The sequence below is a fragment of the Scleropages formosus genome, chromosome 3 (assembly GCF_900964775.1).
Source record: "Scleropages formosus chromosome 3, fSclFor1.1, whole genome shotgun sequence".
Classification (NCBI taxonomy): Eukaryota; Metazoa; Chordata; class Actinopteri; order Osteoglossiformes; family Osteoglossidae; genus Scleropages; species Scleropages formosus.
In genome coordinates this window covers 1,720,114-1,738,267 of record NC_041808.1, presented here as the reverse complement: position 1 = coordinate 1,738,267, position 18,154 = coordinate 1,720,114, and the positions used below count along the sequence as shown (strand labels likewise).

Below are 18,154 nucleotides of genomic sequence, written 5' to 3'. Positions count from 1 at the left end.
TTTTTGAAAAATGCGAATTACCCTGCTATTTGGAAAAAAGAATGGAAAACCCAAACTACATATTTCAAAAACCATGCCTTTGCCAAGCATAACCACACCACACCCCTTCTTTACAAATCACACCTTCCCCCTGTATAACCACACCCTTTTCACAGAAACCACACCTTCTTCCTGCATAACCACACCCCTTCCTCACAAACCACACCTTCCCCCAGTATAACCACACCCTTTTCACAGAAACCACACCTTCTTCCTGCATAAGCACACCCCTTCCTCACAAACCACACCTTCCCCCAGTATAACCACACCCTTTTCACAGAAACCACACCTTCTTCCTGCATAACCACACCCCTTCCTCACAAAACACACCTTCCCCCTGTATAACCACACCCTTTGCACAGAAACCACACCTTCTTCCTGCATAACCACACCCCTTCCTCACAAATCACACCTTCTTCCTGCATAACCACACCCTTTCCTCACAAACCACACCTTCCCTTGGTATAACCACACCCCTTCTTCACAAACCACACCTTCCCTTGGTATAACTACACTCTTTTCACACAAACCACACCTTCCCCCAACCATGGTCAATTCCATCTCATACTTACAGGAGCAGCTGACAAGCCCAGCCTGGCTGAGCCATAGCATGGTGCCCAGGAGCCTTAATATAGTGCCCATCATGCCCTCGTACCCCTGCAGCCCCCTGCTCAAATACACCTGCAATAGAGAGAGAGGGAAACGGCATTAGTTCAACGCTCACATAACCACCTATGCTGTATGTTCCTATGTTTAGAAACCACCGAAAAGTTGAAACTTCTGTTTCTACATTACACTGTACATGAATGTAATTTAATACAGTGCAGTTTTAATCAAAGTTATTAACCAAGGCATAGAAACCCACAGTCCATAACAACCCCCCCCCCCATCGTCGTGCAGTCAAATATGAACTAATACACAATATACAAAAAGCAAAAAAGGGACAATTTCCCCGCTTCCACCCTCTAAAAGATCCTACAGTTCTCCTACAGCTCGGAATGCCTTCATTTCTTCGGCCCCTGCTCCCACCCCAATTTCTGCCCCACGGTGGTGTGACTCCAAGGAGGGAGCGCATCTCCACTCTTAATATCGCTCTCCTGTCACAGTGTGATGCCCCTCAGTAGCACCGTAGCCTGAAGCGCGGCCGAGGAGTCACGCCAAAGCCAGAGACGGAAAAGGGGTGGAAAGAACGTAATTGGAAACATTCCTCTTTCCTTTTGAACTCTCACCCCCACGCTCCCCTTCCCCACGCACGCACACACGCGCGCGCACACACACACACACACACACACACACACACACACACACACACACACAACCAGCCCGCATGCATGCACAAACACATGCCGCCCCCTTTTTTTTGGACCAATAATCCATTTTGGCTTTGATCAGCGGTTCCCGGTTGGTGACTGCGCTCTGAGCTGGAGTCCGGTGGACAATGGCCATCCAGCTGGGACATTCAGACACGCGCGGAGGCTCGGGGCCGGGTTGCGGCTCCGTCCTGGTGCCGAGGGGGGTGTGTGGGGGGGTGGGCGGCGTCCTTTGTCAAATTAAAGAGATGATGTCTGGGATGGGGTCACCAGAGCTGAACGAGCCTGGGACTCTCCCAGACAGGGCGAAGCCATCCCTCCGACAGCCGTCTTTCATCGGGCTGCTCTGTAATCCGCCGAGGCAGCGCTTATTGCGGTCATATCGCCTTCATTCTCACCCAACCGCAAGCAGCACCGAAATCGCACTCAAATACGCTCTTGGTTTTCTCCGGCTAACAATTCTTATATATCCATCTCCATGTCATATGCGCAAATGCAGCAGCATCCCCTTATACAGACTTTAGAAAAAGACTGCAGCTCATGATCGGAAGCACCCCATCCCCGTTAGTCCAATGATGTGATTGACCACTCATTTCAATGTATCACAGAGTCATTCTGACAAAGTGTTTTCATCACATATTAATAAAACATTATTTGTGTTGTGTATTTGGAGTTGTATTGCCTGCAAATCACATGAAATATTCAAATTAAGTTTTTAAACAAATATTGTACCATTTTGCCCAGTATCCCACCACTTGGGAGAAAAATTCTTGTTGGCCTTTATGACAGAGAGAAGGGTGGGACAAAGAATACCTGAGGTTTTTTTTTTTTTTAATTCAATTTGCAGCTCCAAAAAATACTCAGAGTAGTATGCTTGAAAAGGACTTGAAATATTTAATTTATATTTTCTTTACAATTTGTGTTTCTGTACAAATGAATCTGTACAAATTGCACACTAGATGTTCTGAACCTTCTCCGGTCCTGTTTCCCAGCCACCTTGCATGGCAGCCAGTGAAAGACCCCCAAGGGGTAGCCACAGAGGAGAAAATTCAGGAAATAATAAAGTCTCTCAGGTCCATACTAATACCCCCCCCACCCGGGGTTCAGGGGTCACATGGAGCACCATCTTACCGGGGGTGCAGGACTTTTCTTGGCAAGAGTTCAGAGGTCATGTCAAAGCACAGAGCCACAAAAGAGAGAACGTGCGAGACCGACAGCCACCTTAGCCGTGTCCACACATCCATTCAACACACAGCAGCTATGAGTCTCTGTGCTACATGTCTCAGTCATGTCCCACTGGCCTGTTGATGTCCCTTTTTCAGTATCTTCACATGAGCCAACTTTATTGTATCCTTCACATTATAACCTGCTCAACCCCCTGTGAAGGGGCCCAAATTCAAAAGCCTTTCACTTCTAAGTTTTGCCCCCAGGTTGTGGAATTAGCTCTCTCTGCCCCTCAGAGCTGCTGAATCCCTCCCAGCATTGATGCAGGTCTCAGAACTAATCTCTTTGGGACCCACTTCTTTCCTAATCTCCTAAAACCTTCTCCAGTTAGTCCCTCCCCACCTGCTACCTTTTATCTACCCGTTTTTCTATTCATTTCTCACTTCAGCAGGTAGCTACTGGAAATTACGCTTAAATTTGCTTAAATGTAAATATTTTGTGTAATTTTAAATATTTGAGCATTGTTACTTTCAAGACATACACTGTAGGCTTTGGCTTTCTCATTGGTGTTTTCATTTGAAAATTTCTGTAGCTCAGCACTGTGCATGCTCCATATATGCTCTCTTTGAGTCATTTTCAAAGTGAAACCTTAATCGCTGCAAACTTCAGCAGCACGATGGCTCAGCAAGTAGCACTGGTGCCTCACAGTTCCTGGGTTGTGCATTTGGAAGTGGGTTAGAATCCAGCACAGTCCCTGTGGCGTTCGCACATTCTCCCTGTGTTTGCATGCGGTTCTTCCAGGTGCTCTGGTTTCCTCCCACAGCCCCAAAACGTGTTCCAGATCTCGCACTGTAAGTTACCTTGGACAAAGGTGTTAGATAAACACTAGTTAATCTCTGCAGGCCACTTTGAGGAAATGAACTGTGTAAATATAATCATCCATCCTGGGTACGGTTGTATTTTGCAAACCACCTGGACAGATGCTGAGACATGTTTCCAAGTAAGCGAAGCTGGGCGTATGCACTTAGTCTAAATCGAGGATTCGCTGCTTCTGAGGCTCCTCAGCCATGCGTAGCCCTGGGGTCGAGCTAATCAAAACTGTAACTCGCAGGAGAATGTTGCCTCTGCCCTACGAGTCCCAACAAGCGGCCCACAGTGCCCCCATCACAGCAGTGGAAAACATCTACACCGCACCACCAGCCTCCGCCTGTCAGCTATTATCAATAATATATAATTACAACAAGAGTAACGACACCATAAAGGTGTCACCATCTGACATTTGACTCCATCGGCAGGAGAAATCAAAGCCACCTTTCCACTTTGGTTCCCAGAGCTTCACGACTGCGACTTTTGCCAGTTGGCCGGGTGCGAGGAGATGCCTATCGCTGAACTCAATCCAGCTAATCTGCCAGCACGATCTTGCAAAAAGAGGAAACGGAGGGCATCACCCGCGCACCTTATCAGTTCTTTTTCTTCATCCGCTCTTTCCACATCCTCCGTTACAGCCTGCCCTGAGGAGATGGATGCTCCGGGAGGCCTCGTATACATTACAGCGTGTGTGTGCTGACGCCGCGGAGGCCGACAGCTGAAACACTGAGGCCCCTTTGCTCCCCTTGAGATGCCGCAGATCTGCGGAGCCCTGGCATGCTCTTTCAGATCAGAGAAGTCCCTCCAGTGATCAAGATCTCTTCCACAAACAAGCACGAATGGGATGAAAAAATACAGATGGGATGAAAAATATTTTGTGCGAGGCCTTTTGAAGGGATGCAGTTGAGGTTTACGGGAGATCTAACAGATCGGAGGCCACATCTCAAAAGAAATGTGAAAATATGGTTGCCGTGACGCTAAAATCGAGAAGAACCTCTCAGACTTCTTCTAATAAGTGGAGGGAAAGAAACTACCCAGGTCACAGCCACCTTAGTTGTTGGCTCAGAGCTCACTGAAAGACAGGCAGAGAAACAATGCACATTTAGCAACTTACAATTATGTACCCATTTATACAGCTGGGTAATGTTACTAGAGTAATTTAGGGTAAGTACATTTCTCAGGGGTACTACAGCCAGAGGTGGGGATCAAACCTGCAATCTCTGGTTCCAGAGGTAGCAGCTCGAAGCACTACAATACCAGTTGTCCCAACCATTCATGTAACACAACAAGCAACTACTACTGCTATACACCAAACGTCATAAGAACCCATGCAGATGGTCTCCTTTAAGTTCCCGAAATCTTCCTGCCAAGGTTCCCCTGTAAAAACGTTCCATTTGTCAGATGCATCCAAGTTCCGAAGGAGCCCATCTTTTTACCAATATCAAAAAACCTTTGTGAAAAATGTTACATCAACCTCAACAAAAATCAACGATTATCCCGAGTTCAGTGCTTGGAAATAATCAGCGAATAAAACGAACAAGAGACAACGAGAAAGAAAGGAAACACATTCAATGTGCTGTATATTCCAGAGTTGGTAGATTTGATGTTTGGTAAGGAAGGTTGGAGAAGGTTTCCGTTCGTGTGTAGGAGCATAGGAATCTGCGTGTTTATCATTTTAAGTTAGTCCTCTTCCCCTCGGAGTTTCTGAATCCCTTTCGACATCCAAAAAGGGTCTCAAAACACATCTCTTTGAGAGCTCCTTCTCATGACCGCCTAACAGCTCCACAAATTTGCATCATACCACCTGCCACAATCACCTTTGCATTTCCCGTCAATCCAATGTGCAGGTTTTCATGAAATTTATGGGAGTAAAAACAGTGTTTTGGACAGACTGTCCTTCAAGAGTCACTCGTCTGTGTCTAAATCTCTTGTCTCCTGTGCATCTCTGCTCACTGAGTTGTACATCACTTCACAGACCAGCCTCTGCCAAAGCAAGACATTAAGAAGTACCATAAACGAGTCACCTATTGCTGCTGTTCTGTCCCATCCTGGATACAGGCTGCAAAATTATGGGAGGTGGTGTTTTGGGGGTGCAAGGGCATAGCACCCTTATTATCCTTGCTATCTGTCAATCCAAGGTGTAACACAACACCCAACCGCTGACTACTCCTGCACATATACACACACGGTGTCATCAATCAGTCTTGCTAGTGCATGAGCAGGAGTTATAGTGGTGGGGCTGGAGAAACCCAACAGAGCGGGAGCACCCCCCGGATCCCAAGGGGGAGGGTGACACTGAGCACCTGCACCTCTCAAAGGTCATCTTCTCAAAAGCCACTGTGCTTCAGGGAATATTTTGTGTCCTCGCTGCCTCTCCCAGATCCCCCCATTCAGAACGAGAAGACTTCGCAAAGATAATGGCAACATAACAATGCATCAAAGTGAAACAGCTCCCAGCTGGCACTAGCGTCTCAGGAAGGGGCTGACGTACACACACGAGGAAGGCTACTTACTTGAAGGTTATTACCAGACAGTCATATTCAACCTGGACAGGAAAACCGATAAAGTTCAACTGCTCCAAGGTATAATCAATGGCAGTAAAATATGTGGAAGCACTCCAAAGAATATATTCCAGAAGACAGCATTTATGGAAAGTAGAAGATTACCTGGATACTGAAAGACAATTAGTAAAGAAGATTTTAAAAAAAAGGAGAAAATAGAGTGCATTCATGGGAAGGGGAGGTAGAAGGGGCGCAAGAAGACGACAAAAAAGGGGAGAAGGAGTAACGAGAAAAAGAGGTGGAGAGGGAGGGCGGGAGGGAGGGAAAGATCCCCGCTGCATGCAGGTTTAATCTGATCGTGGGCCAGCCCGGTTTCTCGTGTTAGAACCCGCAACCTGTCCACACTCGTCCTGGATCCTGCTGACAGCGGATATGCAGCAGAGACATTCCTGAGAGTCTCTCTTGAAAGAGGGTGAGGGGATGAGGGGATCAGGGCGGGGGAGTCACCCCGAGGTAAATATTCCACTGCACTTCAACTCACTTCCCTCCGCATTTGCCAAAAGGAGATGAATTCAATGCCGAGTGGACGCACCTTATTATCCCCATACTGAATCCATCAGTCTCTCTTTTAAAATCATTCAAAGGCAGTCTGTCCCAGTTTGAGGAAGTGGCCTGGACTGGCCATTAAGTGGCAAGTGCTGGTCTGCGTAAATGTGACTGAACAGCTGGTAGTGAGGAAGAAATGGGCTGATGACTGGAAATAGCGTCTACAATGAGTGGAAATACGGCATCTAGGATGTTGGGAAAATTTTTATCTGATGAAAAACTGAGACGTGATTTGGGAGCCATTAGGACTCTGAGCCCGCTTTGAAACAGACACTGAAAGCTAAAGTTATTCTTAGCCTAATGAAATTTGAAAAAGCACTGAATTAAAGGCTTAAACTCAGATTTAAAAATTAAACTATCGTTCCATATTTGTATTGATTAGCTGTTGAACATTTGCTCGTAATCAGCACTGCTTTATGATCAACAGGAAGAAAGGGGCGGCAGCGAGACCAAAGTGTAGCACTAGCAAACTGTAAGACAAAAGGTATGGACAACTGAGCAACGGAGGCGTTCGGGAGGCAGGCGTCACATTCCATAACAGCAGCTTGCTGAGGCCATACCCCGACCCCACCTCCTCCACTTTTTAAGTGCTTGGGCTACACCCAGGAGACCACTCAAACTCCAAACTTGCTGGTCCAAGACAAAAAGCCCTATGTTGTGAACAAGAGAGAGGAGGTACAAACACACATTCACAAATCATTTTTTTTATATTTCGAGGAATGTTGAGCTTGAATATGGGGCCAAGATGTTGGTGGGTTTCCAAAACTTTTGTAGCCTCAAGACACTGGAAACTGGATCTGGTTAACTTGTTGTCACAACCTCAGGTGATCACCATGCAAACATGCAGACAAAACAAAGGTCTATGACTACTCCAAATGTCTATACATCAGTTTTTTTTGTGTAGTACATGTCCAACTCAAGAAAGGGTTATCCCAATGGAAAAAAGAAAAGCCAAAAATGTTTCCTTGCCTCCAGTCAGTTTAGATTGTGGTACATGTACATGACATATCATCCACTGCCAATGTGTTTTGGCCACAGCAGCTGATGGGCAGCAGGATTTCAGAAACTATGCTAGAAGGGGGAAGTTCAGCTTGGGATTCCAGGAAAAAACTGCCAAAACTGGACCGACATGTCCAGTGATTTATCTTTTCTAGAGCTCCTCTGTTGCCCAGTTATCCAATCCAATCCCAGATCCATGCAGTTTAAAGCACCTCCAAGCAAAGGAGCCTCTACTTATCTGTAAATCCTGGAAGATGCCTGCATGTCAGTGCACCTACCTGACCAAAGAACGGATCAACAACAGCCTCGATCCCGACCCACAAACCCACCATACCCCAAAAAGGGGCAGCCGCTTGGGCCCCCTGGATTCCATCACTCCGTACATCTCCACGGCAACCCCGCTGAAGGAAGAGACGAGCAGTCTCTGCTCATTCTCCGCATGGAAATATTTCTGGCCATGCTCCAGATTTTGAAGATGAAACAAGTATATTAATAATTCTCATCTCAATACATTAAAACAACACCAGTCTCTATTCATATGCTCAGAAGGAACCAGCACCAGTGAACTCTCCCATACAACTACAAAAATGGGTGTATGAATTTAAGAAGGAAGTTTCTTGAGAGTGCTTCACAACTGCACAACCTGAGTGCCTGAGGTTAAATTAATAAGCAATAGTGGACCAGCAAGAAGACCACAAACGAAGAGATGAAGATTAAGGAGATAGAGGTTCTCAAAGACAAGTTTTGAGCTGTTCCATTGGTTCCTGCCCATCCAATTATATAAACTTAAATAAAAAAAAAACGGACCGTTTTTGGCCTTGAGCCTCTGCACCTGGAGTGTGCAAAGGTACATGCCCAACCCACTGAAGGTTTATTAACTCAAATTAACCAAAAGGTCAACCCACCAACATCTACTTTCCAGGAGGGGCCACAGAAGCTGAGAACTCATTGGCCTTCGAGTGTACGCCAGGTTTATAAAGGTTAAATGGGCAAACGATAAAGCACTTTCACTGACCATTCACCAAAAAATTGCGTAAATATCCATTTAGCATCGCTGGTAACTCTCTGAACTAGAAAGGCTTCTGAAGGATACAAGTCTCGCCATGTTCGGAGATCACAAATCTCATAGAGTGGGAGAGCCACGGAGTGTAACACTAAGTCATCGGCTCTCGAACTAAATTGTTACAAAAACAAAGCATAAACCTGTAAATGTTGTATGTGTGTTTATGCCAACAGTGAAGGCTGGCATTGAATGTTACACAGTTGGTAGCAGCACATTTAACACCATTCCATGAAAGCAATGTAGCAAGAGAGCCTCGACCCAGAGGTTACCTTCCTTCAACGTGGCCCAATACCTACTCAAAGTCAGAAATTCCTGGATATGTGGTATATAAACCCTCCTCTTAAATTCGATGGCTAATATGACACATCAGTCACGAAACTAAAACCTTGTTAGCACTTAGTACATAAAGATGAAGCACAGAACTGACTTTAAAAAAATCCTCGCATAAGTCCGGCATCTCAGACCTTGACTTTCTCATGGGGCCAGATGAAAAATATGCTAGTTAAACACAGGAAGAGCTCGCTAAGCCCTTCGTCGTCTGGAACACCCCTGAACTTTCCTTTGCGCAGGAGACAAGAGTTCGGAGTTGACAAGTTTATCCGTATGTCTTCCCCTTAAGGTGGAGCTTTGGGATTTGATTAATAGCATGTCTGCATGAGGACAGACAGCAAGAAAGCGTCTCATCAGCATGTGCTTGGCCAAAACAGGAAAAAAGGGATGTTTTGGTGGGAAACAAAGTAATAAATAAATCAGCCTCACTTTCCGGGGCATTGTGCTCATGTTTTTTCATGCACTTGAGTCTAATCATGTTTCAGTGGCCTTAAAAGCACAGTCAGGGGAACCAAAAAAAAAAAAACACGTAAAAAATCCTAAATCCTAAAGTTTTTTTTTTTTTTTTTTTTTTTTTTAAGTGAAACAACTTAATAAAACCACTAAAAGGTTTCTTTTTATTTTCAGTGTCACATGCATTAGTCAGGGACTACTTACATCTGAAAAAACATATGCAGGCATCAGAGGTAAAAATAGCTTTATGTTTTTAAAAAAGTTGCAAGTGCCCCTCAATATTTAAATGCATATTTGGAACAGAAGCACAGTATCGCCACAGTCTGTGGCTTGGGGAGAAAACATCTGTTTCCACTGCTTCTAAACTGTTTGTTTATTTTAACAAATTCAGCCTCATGTTTTTCATTGGATTTTTTTTTTTTTTAACCTTTTAAAGACATCATCAGAAATCAAGCTGTAAAGGTTAAGAAATATTTCTGGACTGAAAACCAAAGTGTCGAAATGTTCCATGTATACGACACATTTGTTTTTTTGTTTGCCACTGAAACCAGAGTATAATAAAAATAATATAATAATAGAATTAACCAGAATATAATAAACACTGAATGCATTCTCTGTCCTTCCCCAGTAATTTCTGAAGTTCATAATTCCATAGTTATGATCAATATACACAGCAGCATTTCTTGAAAACTCGTGAATCATTAGAATTTTGATGCACAAAATGATTTCAGCATCAGTGACTGAAGATTTTTGCCCCTACAGCAGGTTAGGAAGTTTAAGCACATGTTTGAAAGCTCAAGCGCATTTGATTGACTTGTTTTTCATAGATCGTCAGCAGAGCATTAGTACAGGAATTCAACCTCGTTTTATTTTGTTCTCAGATCAAATGGGGAAAACAGAAGAAGGGAAGACTTTTTTATGTAAAGGACACATTTTGAGACAGATGTCCTGCCCTCATCCTCACTCTCTACGCTTCGGTAATCTTACAGTTCTCATTTTCACACTACTAGCCTTTTATAATGCCCATCTGAATCATCGTATCAAACTAAAGACGCCGTTTACACTCTAAGAACATCTTACCTGTTCTAAGAAAAACACCTCAAATGGTATTACAGAAACAGGTTATGTGGGGGGAAAAAATTAAAAACCACAGATGAGTTTAGAGCCGGTCTACTTTGAGAAATCAGAGCTTGTTCATTCACAGAAATTTACATAACACTTTGGTATTTATTATTAGAAATGGTAAACATGATAAAAATGTCAACAAATAAGCTCATTTGAGCACACAGCTCTGCCTATCCCAGTTTCATTTCTGCTGAGACCAAAAAACTTTGAAAAGTATTTTCCCATCCCTCATATTAGATCTGCAATGTAGTTTAATTACGTTATAATTAATACGCGAGCATCAACACCCAATCCTGAGGAAAGACAGGGACGCACGCCTGTTGGGTACACTTAATACAGCCAGCTCTTTAGAGAATTCCGGAAAGGGAAAAAGAGGAATGTTTCCCCAACATTTCATACGAAGCCTCAAGGAAAGGAGACAAAGTTTACAGGAAATAAATCAAATCATTCAAAGTCAAAGCCTTTCGAAATTCTTCTTGACTGGGTGTAACAAGTCTTCTCAATAAATTATCTTCTTTCTAATATGTAGCACAAGTTCGAGCAAAATCAATCAACTTAAAAAACAGAGCACAGTCTATATTTGGGGGGGGGGACCACCTCAAAAAAAGGCACAAAGGTTACAACAGAAAAATAATTCAGGAGTCATTTTTCATTTGGGTTTTCCTGAGCCACAGGGACTGAGAGGAATTAAATGTAGGAAAGCTCAAGGTCTGCACTTCTCCTTTTAGGTCACCAAGGGGACCATGGGATTCATGGCAAAGGGCAACACCTTGTCGCCCGGTCGACACCACACACCTTCTAGGCACGTGCATGAAAAACAACTACAGACACCCCTCGAGTTACGCAAATAGACCGTTATTCAGATCGTTATTCAGACCGTTATTCAAGTCAAAATTTACGTATTTCGGATTCCCCCTCCTGCCTCACCATTCAATATAGTAATATTAAGAATTTTTCCATCTGTTATTGCACCTTGACGTTTCCTAGTCGTTGTTTTCATGCTAGCTGTTCTTTTCAAGTGCTCCCTAAGTTATACGTGCAGAATCCTTCACTATCGTGTTCACAGTCGATACGACTAAACCTGGTTCCCGTGCTATAGAAGATAATCTTTATCCACCTTCATACTTCCTTATTATTTTCAATTTCATCTCCAAATCGATTTCTGCAGGCTTGCGAGACGGTTCTCGTTTTCCTTCAAGTGCACGTTCTCCGCCAGGCATTGTGAACAATAAAATGAGTAAAAAAATGCGAAAAAAGGACAACGCTAACAAGAGGAGATGCGTTCAGGGCTAAAAACACGTGAGAACTGGGAAGATGCAGCTTCCTGCCTTGTCTGGTTACGCCGATTTGCGCTTAACGTATTTCAGATATTTTGCGTAAAATAAAAACGCTATCCGAAAATAATGTTCATGCCGCAAATTTTTTACGTAAATCCGGATTTACGCAAGTCGAATTGACGTAAGTAGAGGGGTGTGTGTACCATTAAGAGCCACATGTGTTACTTATAGCGCGCACACACGCACTGCAACTAAACACTGACAAGGACTTTACTGGTATAAAACTGCACTTACATGTTTTATAAGAAAATAATGCAACACTTGACTACCGTCAGGTGATAAATCAATAAATAATAATAGATTACAGACACACACACTTTCAGAACCGCTCGTCCCTTATGGGGTCACGGGGAACCGGAGCCTAACCCGGCAACACAGGGCGTAAGGCCGGAGGGGGAAGGGGACGCACCCAGGACGGGACGCCAGTCCGCCGCAAGGCACCCCAAGCGGGACTCGAACCCCAGACCCACCGGAGAGCAGGACCCGGTCCAACCCATTGCGCCACCGCACCCCCCTAATAATAGATTAATAAAATTTAAATTTATAAATTTAATAAGAATATTTATTATTATTAAATTTATACATTTTTTTATTAAATAAATTATTACATGACAATAAATAAAAGATGATAAAAGGCAAAAAATGAAAAGGAATTAGAAGTGATGAGAATGAAAATGAAGTGAGTGAGCATGTCGCGACTGAATGCTCAAGAAGAGATTCTGAAATCGTGCAAAGCTGCGACGGAAATTGCTAGTTTCACGCAGGACCGTTGTGATTTCTTCCACTGTTATTTTTACTGAGCATATTTTCTATAATTACAGTTATTTATTCAGCTGAAACATTCCTCCAAAGAAATTTGCAATAGGAAGCTACTTACACTTAGTGACCCTTTTATAGAGCAGGGTAATCTTTACCAATTCAGTATAACTTCCTCATTCAAAGGTAGCATCACAGGAGGTGGGATCCGAACCCAAGGCCCTCAAGTGCAATGTGGCGCTTTTAATCACTCCGCCTCCTGCTGTCAACAGTTTGGCTTTTCAGCTTCACTCGCATTAAAAAAATAATGCAAATTTGTATATGAGGAAAAAGCAGGTTGTTTGGGAACATATTTAAAAAAGAAAAGTACAATTCTGCAATATATTACTTTACAGGATGATGCAGTCTGCTTCCCGAGCAATATTCTCAGGCCCCCGTGCTTATTTGTAAACGGCATCTAAAGCTCCTTTTTACATGTCCACTTTGTTGTTTGAGGACACAGCTGAGATGCGTATCAGACATCTGCTGGTGCTGATGGCTCTCCGGTACCGAGCCGAAATAAAAAAAAAAAAAAAGACACCGACAACAACAAAGTGAGCTCCCATAACGTCCCGTCTGTAAATGTTTATCTCCATTTGTGCCACCAAGGGAGTTCAATATGCCAGAGCAGAGGAGCCACATGTGGGCTACCGATTAACCCAAGTGCCATGTAAATATGTTAATCATCATGGCAGAGCCGATAAGTCTGACAGCGAGTTTCCACTACTAAAGAAACTGCTATTATTCGCTCCTTTGAAGAGCCCGATAAGACGTTCCAGTCCGGTCACCAGGCGGCTGGAGCCAAACAGGGCAGAGAAGTTGCATCTCGAAAACACGCTGCATCTCCTCCAGTGAAAGACACTGATTTATATTCATACATAATCATGACATTTACCTGACGCTTTCCTCCAAACGAACTATTACGCCAGACGTATTACGCCAAAACGATGTACATCTCAGAGAACAACACAACAAGTGCATCAACAGGAGGAGAGATTTGGATGCAGACACGTGATTCGAGAGTAAAATTTGTGTCATACCATGGTATACAGCAGTGTACATCACACGAGTACCTGAACAAGGGCTTTTCCACTATTGAACAAATTGTTACTAAAATGATGGAATATAAATGCATTTATCAAGTATTTACGAGATCGAGGGAGAAGTGAGTGCGAATGAGACGGGTTCTGATATCACACAGCAGAACCCCAAGAGGACCATGTTGTACCATATTTGGTGGCGTCGCTCCGGTGTACGGTGGCATTTACTTTCACTCCTTTCATTGCAATAACAACAATAATAATAATAATAATACCAATAAATATCGCAGGGAGCATGGTGAACAAGTGGGCCGCAGTGTAACTACAGCGATGCCCTCCTCCACTTCCGGTGCTGCAGCACTGCTTTCCATCGTATTACCACCTCCAAACACCAATCAACTATAGCGCACACACACACACACACACACACACACACACACACACACACACACACACAGAGAGAGAGCGTTTAAAATACCTTCAGCAGAAATGAGTAATTTTCACAGCGATTGCGGTAAAAAGCTCCGCACTCACAAAGACGCTCTTAACGAGGTATTTTTTACACACAGATGGGGACAAGAGAGATGTGTCACCCCATTGTGTGTGTGTGTGCTCCACGTTATTGTAACGCTGTAATTGCTCCACTTTGGCCCCATCCCGAGCCCCAGCCCAAGACACATGTGTTTATCGTTTATGGGTTCCACGTTATTGTAACATCCTTAATGGCGAAGTGACGTCTGATGTCTGATGTCTGTCTCGCGGCTGCACGATAACAAGGGGCGCATTAGTGATTTATTCAGGTCACCGCACATCTCACACACACATCTCACACTGTCTGGAGTCAATTGCTTTTGAAAACGCTGTCACTGCAAAGGCTTCAGAACACAGAAACTCTTGATACATTTTGATTACAAAAATTAATGAATGGAGGTATTATATTAGAATAATAGTGCTGTGGGCAGTGTGGTGCTACACTAGCAAGGGAGATGCCTTAATACATACATGTGTTTTTTTACAAAACATACATAGAAACACGACATTTACTCATTCATCAGATGCTTTTCTCCAGAGCGACTTCCAACGAACTCTATGTAGTGTTATCAGCCCACACACCTTATTCACCGCGGTGACTTACACTGCTAGATACGCTACTTACGCTGGGTTACTCATCCATGCATCAGTGCAGCACACTTCCCCTCTGTCACACCTACAAACACTGTGGGTGATTATAGAGGATGTTTATAACATTTATCTTTACATTTATTTATTTAGCTGACACTTTCCTCCAAAGCAACTTACACTATTAAGGTAAAAGTTATTTACCCATTTATACAGCTGGGTAATTTTTACTGGAGCAATTTAGGGTAAGTACCTTGCTCAAGGGTACTACAGCTGGAGGTGGGGATCAAACCAATGGCCTTTCGATCTAAAGGCAGTAGCTCTAAGCACCGTCTAGATTAATATTAATTACATAATAATAATGTACATAATAAGGGGGGGTGCAGTGGGTTGGACCACAGTCCTGCTCTCCGGTGGGTCTGGGGTTCGAGTCCTGCTTGGGGTGCCTTGCGACGGACTGGCGTCCCGTCCTGGGTGTGTCCCCTCCCCCTCCGGCCTTACGCCCTGTGTTACCGGGTTGGCTCCGGTTCCCCGCAACCCCGTATGGGACAAGCGGTTCTGAAAATGTGTGTGTGTGTGTGTGTGTGTGTGTGTAATGTACATAATAATTACATTATTATGATTATCCGACGCTATTAGTCTTCAGCGAAAGGAGTTCTGTAAAAACTGGGAAAACAGCAAACCCACAACGTACTGGAAGGTAAAGGTTCTCCTCAAAAACAAGAAAAAGAAGTAAATCCTTTCAGCTGCATTACGCAGGTTCAGCGCATGAGGAATACACTCACATGAAATCCCCAAAGTGCTGCTTTCTTCTCGTGTAGTTCAGCTTTAGGCTTCCATTCATGGCGGACTTTCAGGACACTCCTAATTAGTTTTTAATAAAAAGTAATCATTGCATTTGGAGGCCTGGCCAGCTGCCCTGTCCGTATCGTTTGGTGGCTCATTACGTGAAGCTTTTGTGACATGTTGTGATTACTTTGAGCAGTCACTAATTAGGATGGTCCTCAAACTTCTCCAGGAACAGGAGCCACAGTGTTCTCCACAAACTCGGAGGTTTAGTGACCCGGCGCGAAGGAGCAGATAAGACAATCAGTGTTACACACAATATCTCTGGGCTCCGCTCTGTCCAGAGTAAACACAACGCAGGAGCGTTTTTCAAAACTCCCCGTTCATCTGCAGGAATGGAGACCGATTCGCGGAAGCACCGACTGCTGAACAGGTACCCAAGGGGGGGGCGGAATGGGGGGGCCGAGCGCTGCCGCAATCACTGCGTCGCTCTGCCTCTCGCCCGGATTTACCGAGTTCTGCTCGAGGGTTATGGGTCACTTATGAACGTGGAGGTGCTATATCGTGGGGCGTCTCCACCACGTCTCTCGATGAAGACGGAGACGGCTGTTGACAGGACAGGCTCTTTTGCGACATTATTCCCTCATCAAGAGCCAAGTATTTCAGAACATGACATAAACAGTGAGGTCACTCACACGAGCCCCAAAATATAACAAATACAACATATACAGGTCCATGGTAAGACACATGGTAAATAAACATGTTTACTAAGCACACAGAGTAACTTCTGCAGCCTGCAGGTTTAGCAGAAACCACAGTAATACTGTACTGCTTTATTACACTGTGGGATTAGTTTTATGCTCCACTATAATTATTACTATTACTATTATTTGTAGTGGTGCTGCATCATTCTCAGAACTATGACACTGGCATTAATGTAATAACCCCGTTTAAATGCGCATTTACTGCGAGGTAACATTTTCACCATTTTTAGCGTGTACCGCAAAGAGTTTTACATACTTCATACAAGAAGCAATAATAAGTGAAAGAGGAAAAGAGAAATTGACTTTTTTCCCCTTTTTACTCAGACCACTGTCACCCTGCTGAACAGACGCCTTGTATCCATGGCAACGACAAGTTATAACTGACTGGAGTGGATTTATAATCGCTTTTTACTGTATCGCATAACGCACGCAGTGTGCGTGTGCGTGTGCGTGTGTGTGTGTGTGTGTGCGCGCTCACGAACGCGTACTTTGCGTGTGCACGTTACATTAAAATAATTGTGCGCGACGAGTAAAAGTTACAGTCGGGAACGTTGGCGCGGAATTCATATTTCACAAGCGCCGTTTTCGCCCACGTTAATGACGAGGGTGTGTGTTTTCACACACGCTCAACAGTCGCTTTCATAACGCTGGAGAGACGCGCGCCGCGGAAAATAATAATATGTCGGCTGCGGGACCGAGCGCTCGAGAGCGTCTCGCGCCGCGGCGCAGGAGCCCGGAGCGCAACTGGTGACACTGAGTGACGGTGACACTGACTGTGCGTCGCAACGCGGCCGAAGCGAAACGCGCGCACGTGAGTCCATCCCGACAAACACGGCGCGTCCGAGCGCGTCCGATCCGCGGCCCCGCGCCGCGCGCTCCCTACCTCTCCGTGGACGCGACGGGCTGCGAGCGGAACGCGCAGATCCGAGCGGCTCCCTCCATGGGACGGGGTTGTGGCGGGGGGGGGCTTCACTTCAACAGCAGCAGCGGGATCCACAAGGTGACGCCGGCTCCTTCTGCGGCTTTCGACGGGCCGAGCATCAGGACCGCCGGGGCATCGGCGCCGGACACGGTGTCGGGTCGGGTCGGGAGGCTGGACGGAGCGCACGGCCGCGCGCGCCCCCGCTACTCGGTTACACTGTTACTCTGTTACTCCGACCACTGTGCGATCTTCCCTCTCTCTCTCTCTCTCTCTCTCTCTCTCTCGCTCGCTCTCTCGCTCCTGCCCCCAGCGCTTCACAACAAGCTCGCTCACATCTCCCCTTTTCGCTCTCTCACACGCACTCACTCGCTCTCTCTCTCTCTCTCTCTCTCACACACACACACACACACACACCAGAAATCAAAGGCGCGCCGAGCGACTGTCGGACAGCGCGCGCCCGCGTTCCGTGCCTGAGATACGCGCACACAAGAGGTGCGAACGCGAGCCGTGTGGGGTGTGGGGGCCACAATGCCGGTGTGTTAACAGGCCCCGATAACAAAGAGCGAAAGACGCACATCAGCCCTCCCATCTCATTGCGGAAGAAAGGAACGGGCGAGATCGTCCCCGACGCTGTGAACGCGCACAGGATCAGCCTGTCACCTTCCCTTCCAGCGACCACATAGATAGATAGATAGATAGATAGATAGATAGATAGACAGGGTTTTTTTTGCAGGAGGACACAGCAGCACATACTCCACCAATATTGGTAGAAAACACCAGAATAAGTCGATCAAAAAACTCCACCCCCCACCATTTACCTTTATCTGACTCACAATTTTAAGATACTTATTATCTTTTACCCATTTATACAACTGGGTAACTTTACTGGAGCCACTGAGGGTAATTACCCCCCTCAAAGGTACTTCAGCTGGAG

General features: G+C 45.1%; 1 protein-coding gene across 1 annotated transcript in view; it reads right to left on the bottom strand.

Annotated features, from left to right (window-relative positions):
* Positions 1–17,382, bottom strand: part of LOC108924676 (cell adhesion molecule-related/down-regulated by oncogenes-like) — a 40,285-nt gene extending 22,903 nt beyond the window's left edge. The window contains exons 1-2 of the mRNA XM_029250696.1: positions 17,182–17,382; positions 612–720 (exon numbers count right to left, since the gene is read on the bottom strand). Of these exons, the coding sequence (XP_029106529.1) occupies positions 612–684 (73 nt within the window). The 5' untranslated portion in view covers positions 685–720; positions 17,182–17,382. The remainder of the gene's footprint in view (positions 1–611; positions 721–17,181) is intronic.
* Between the last annotated feature and the right edge of the window lie 772 nt (positions 17,383–18,154).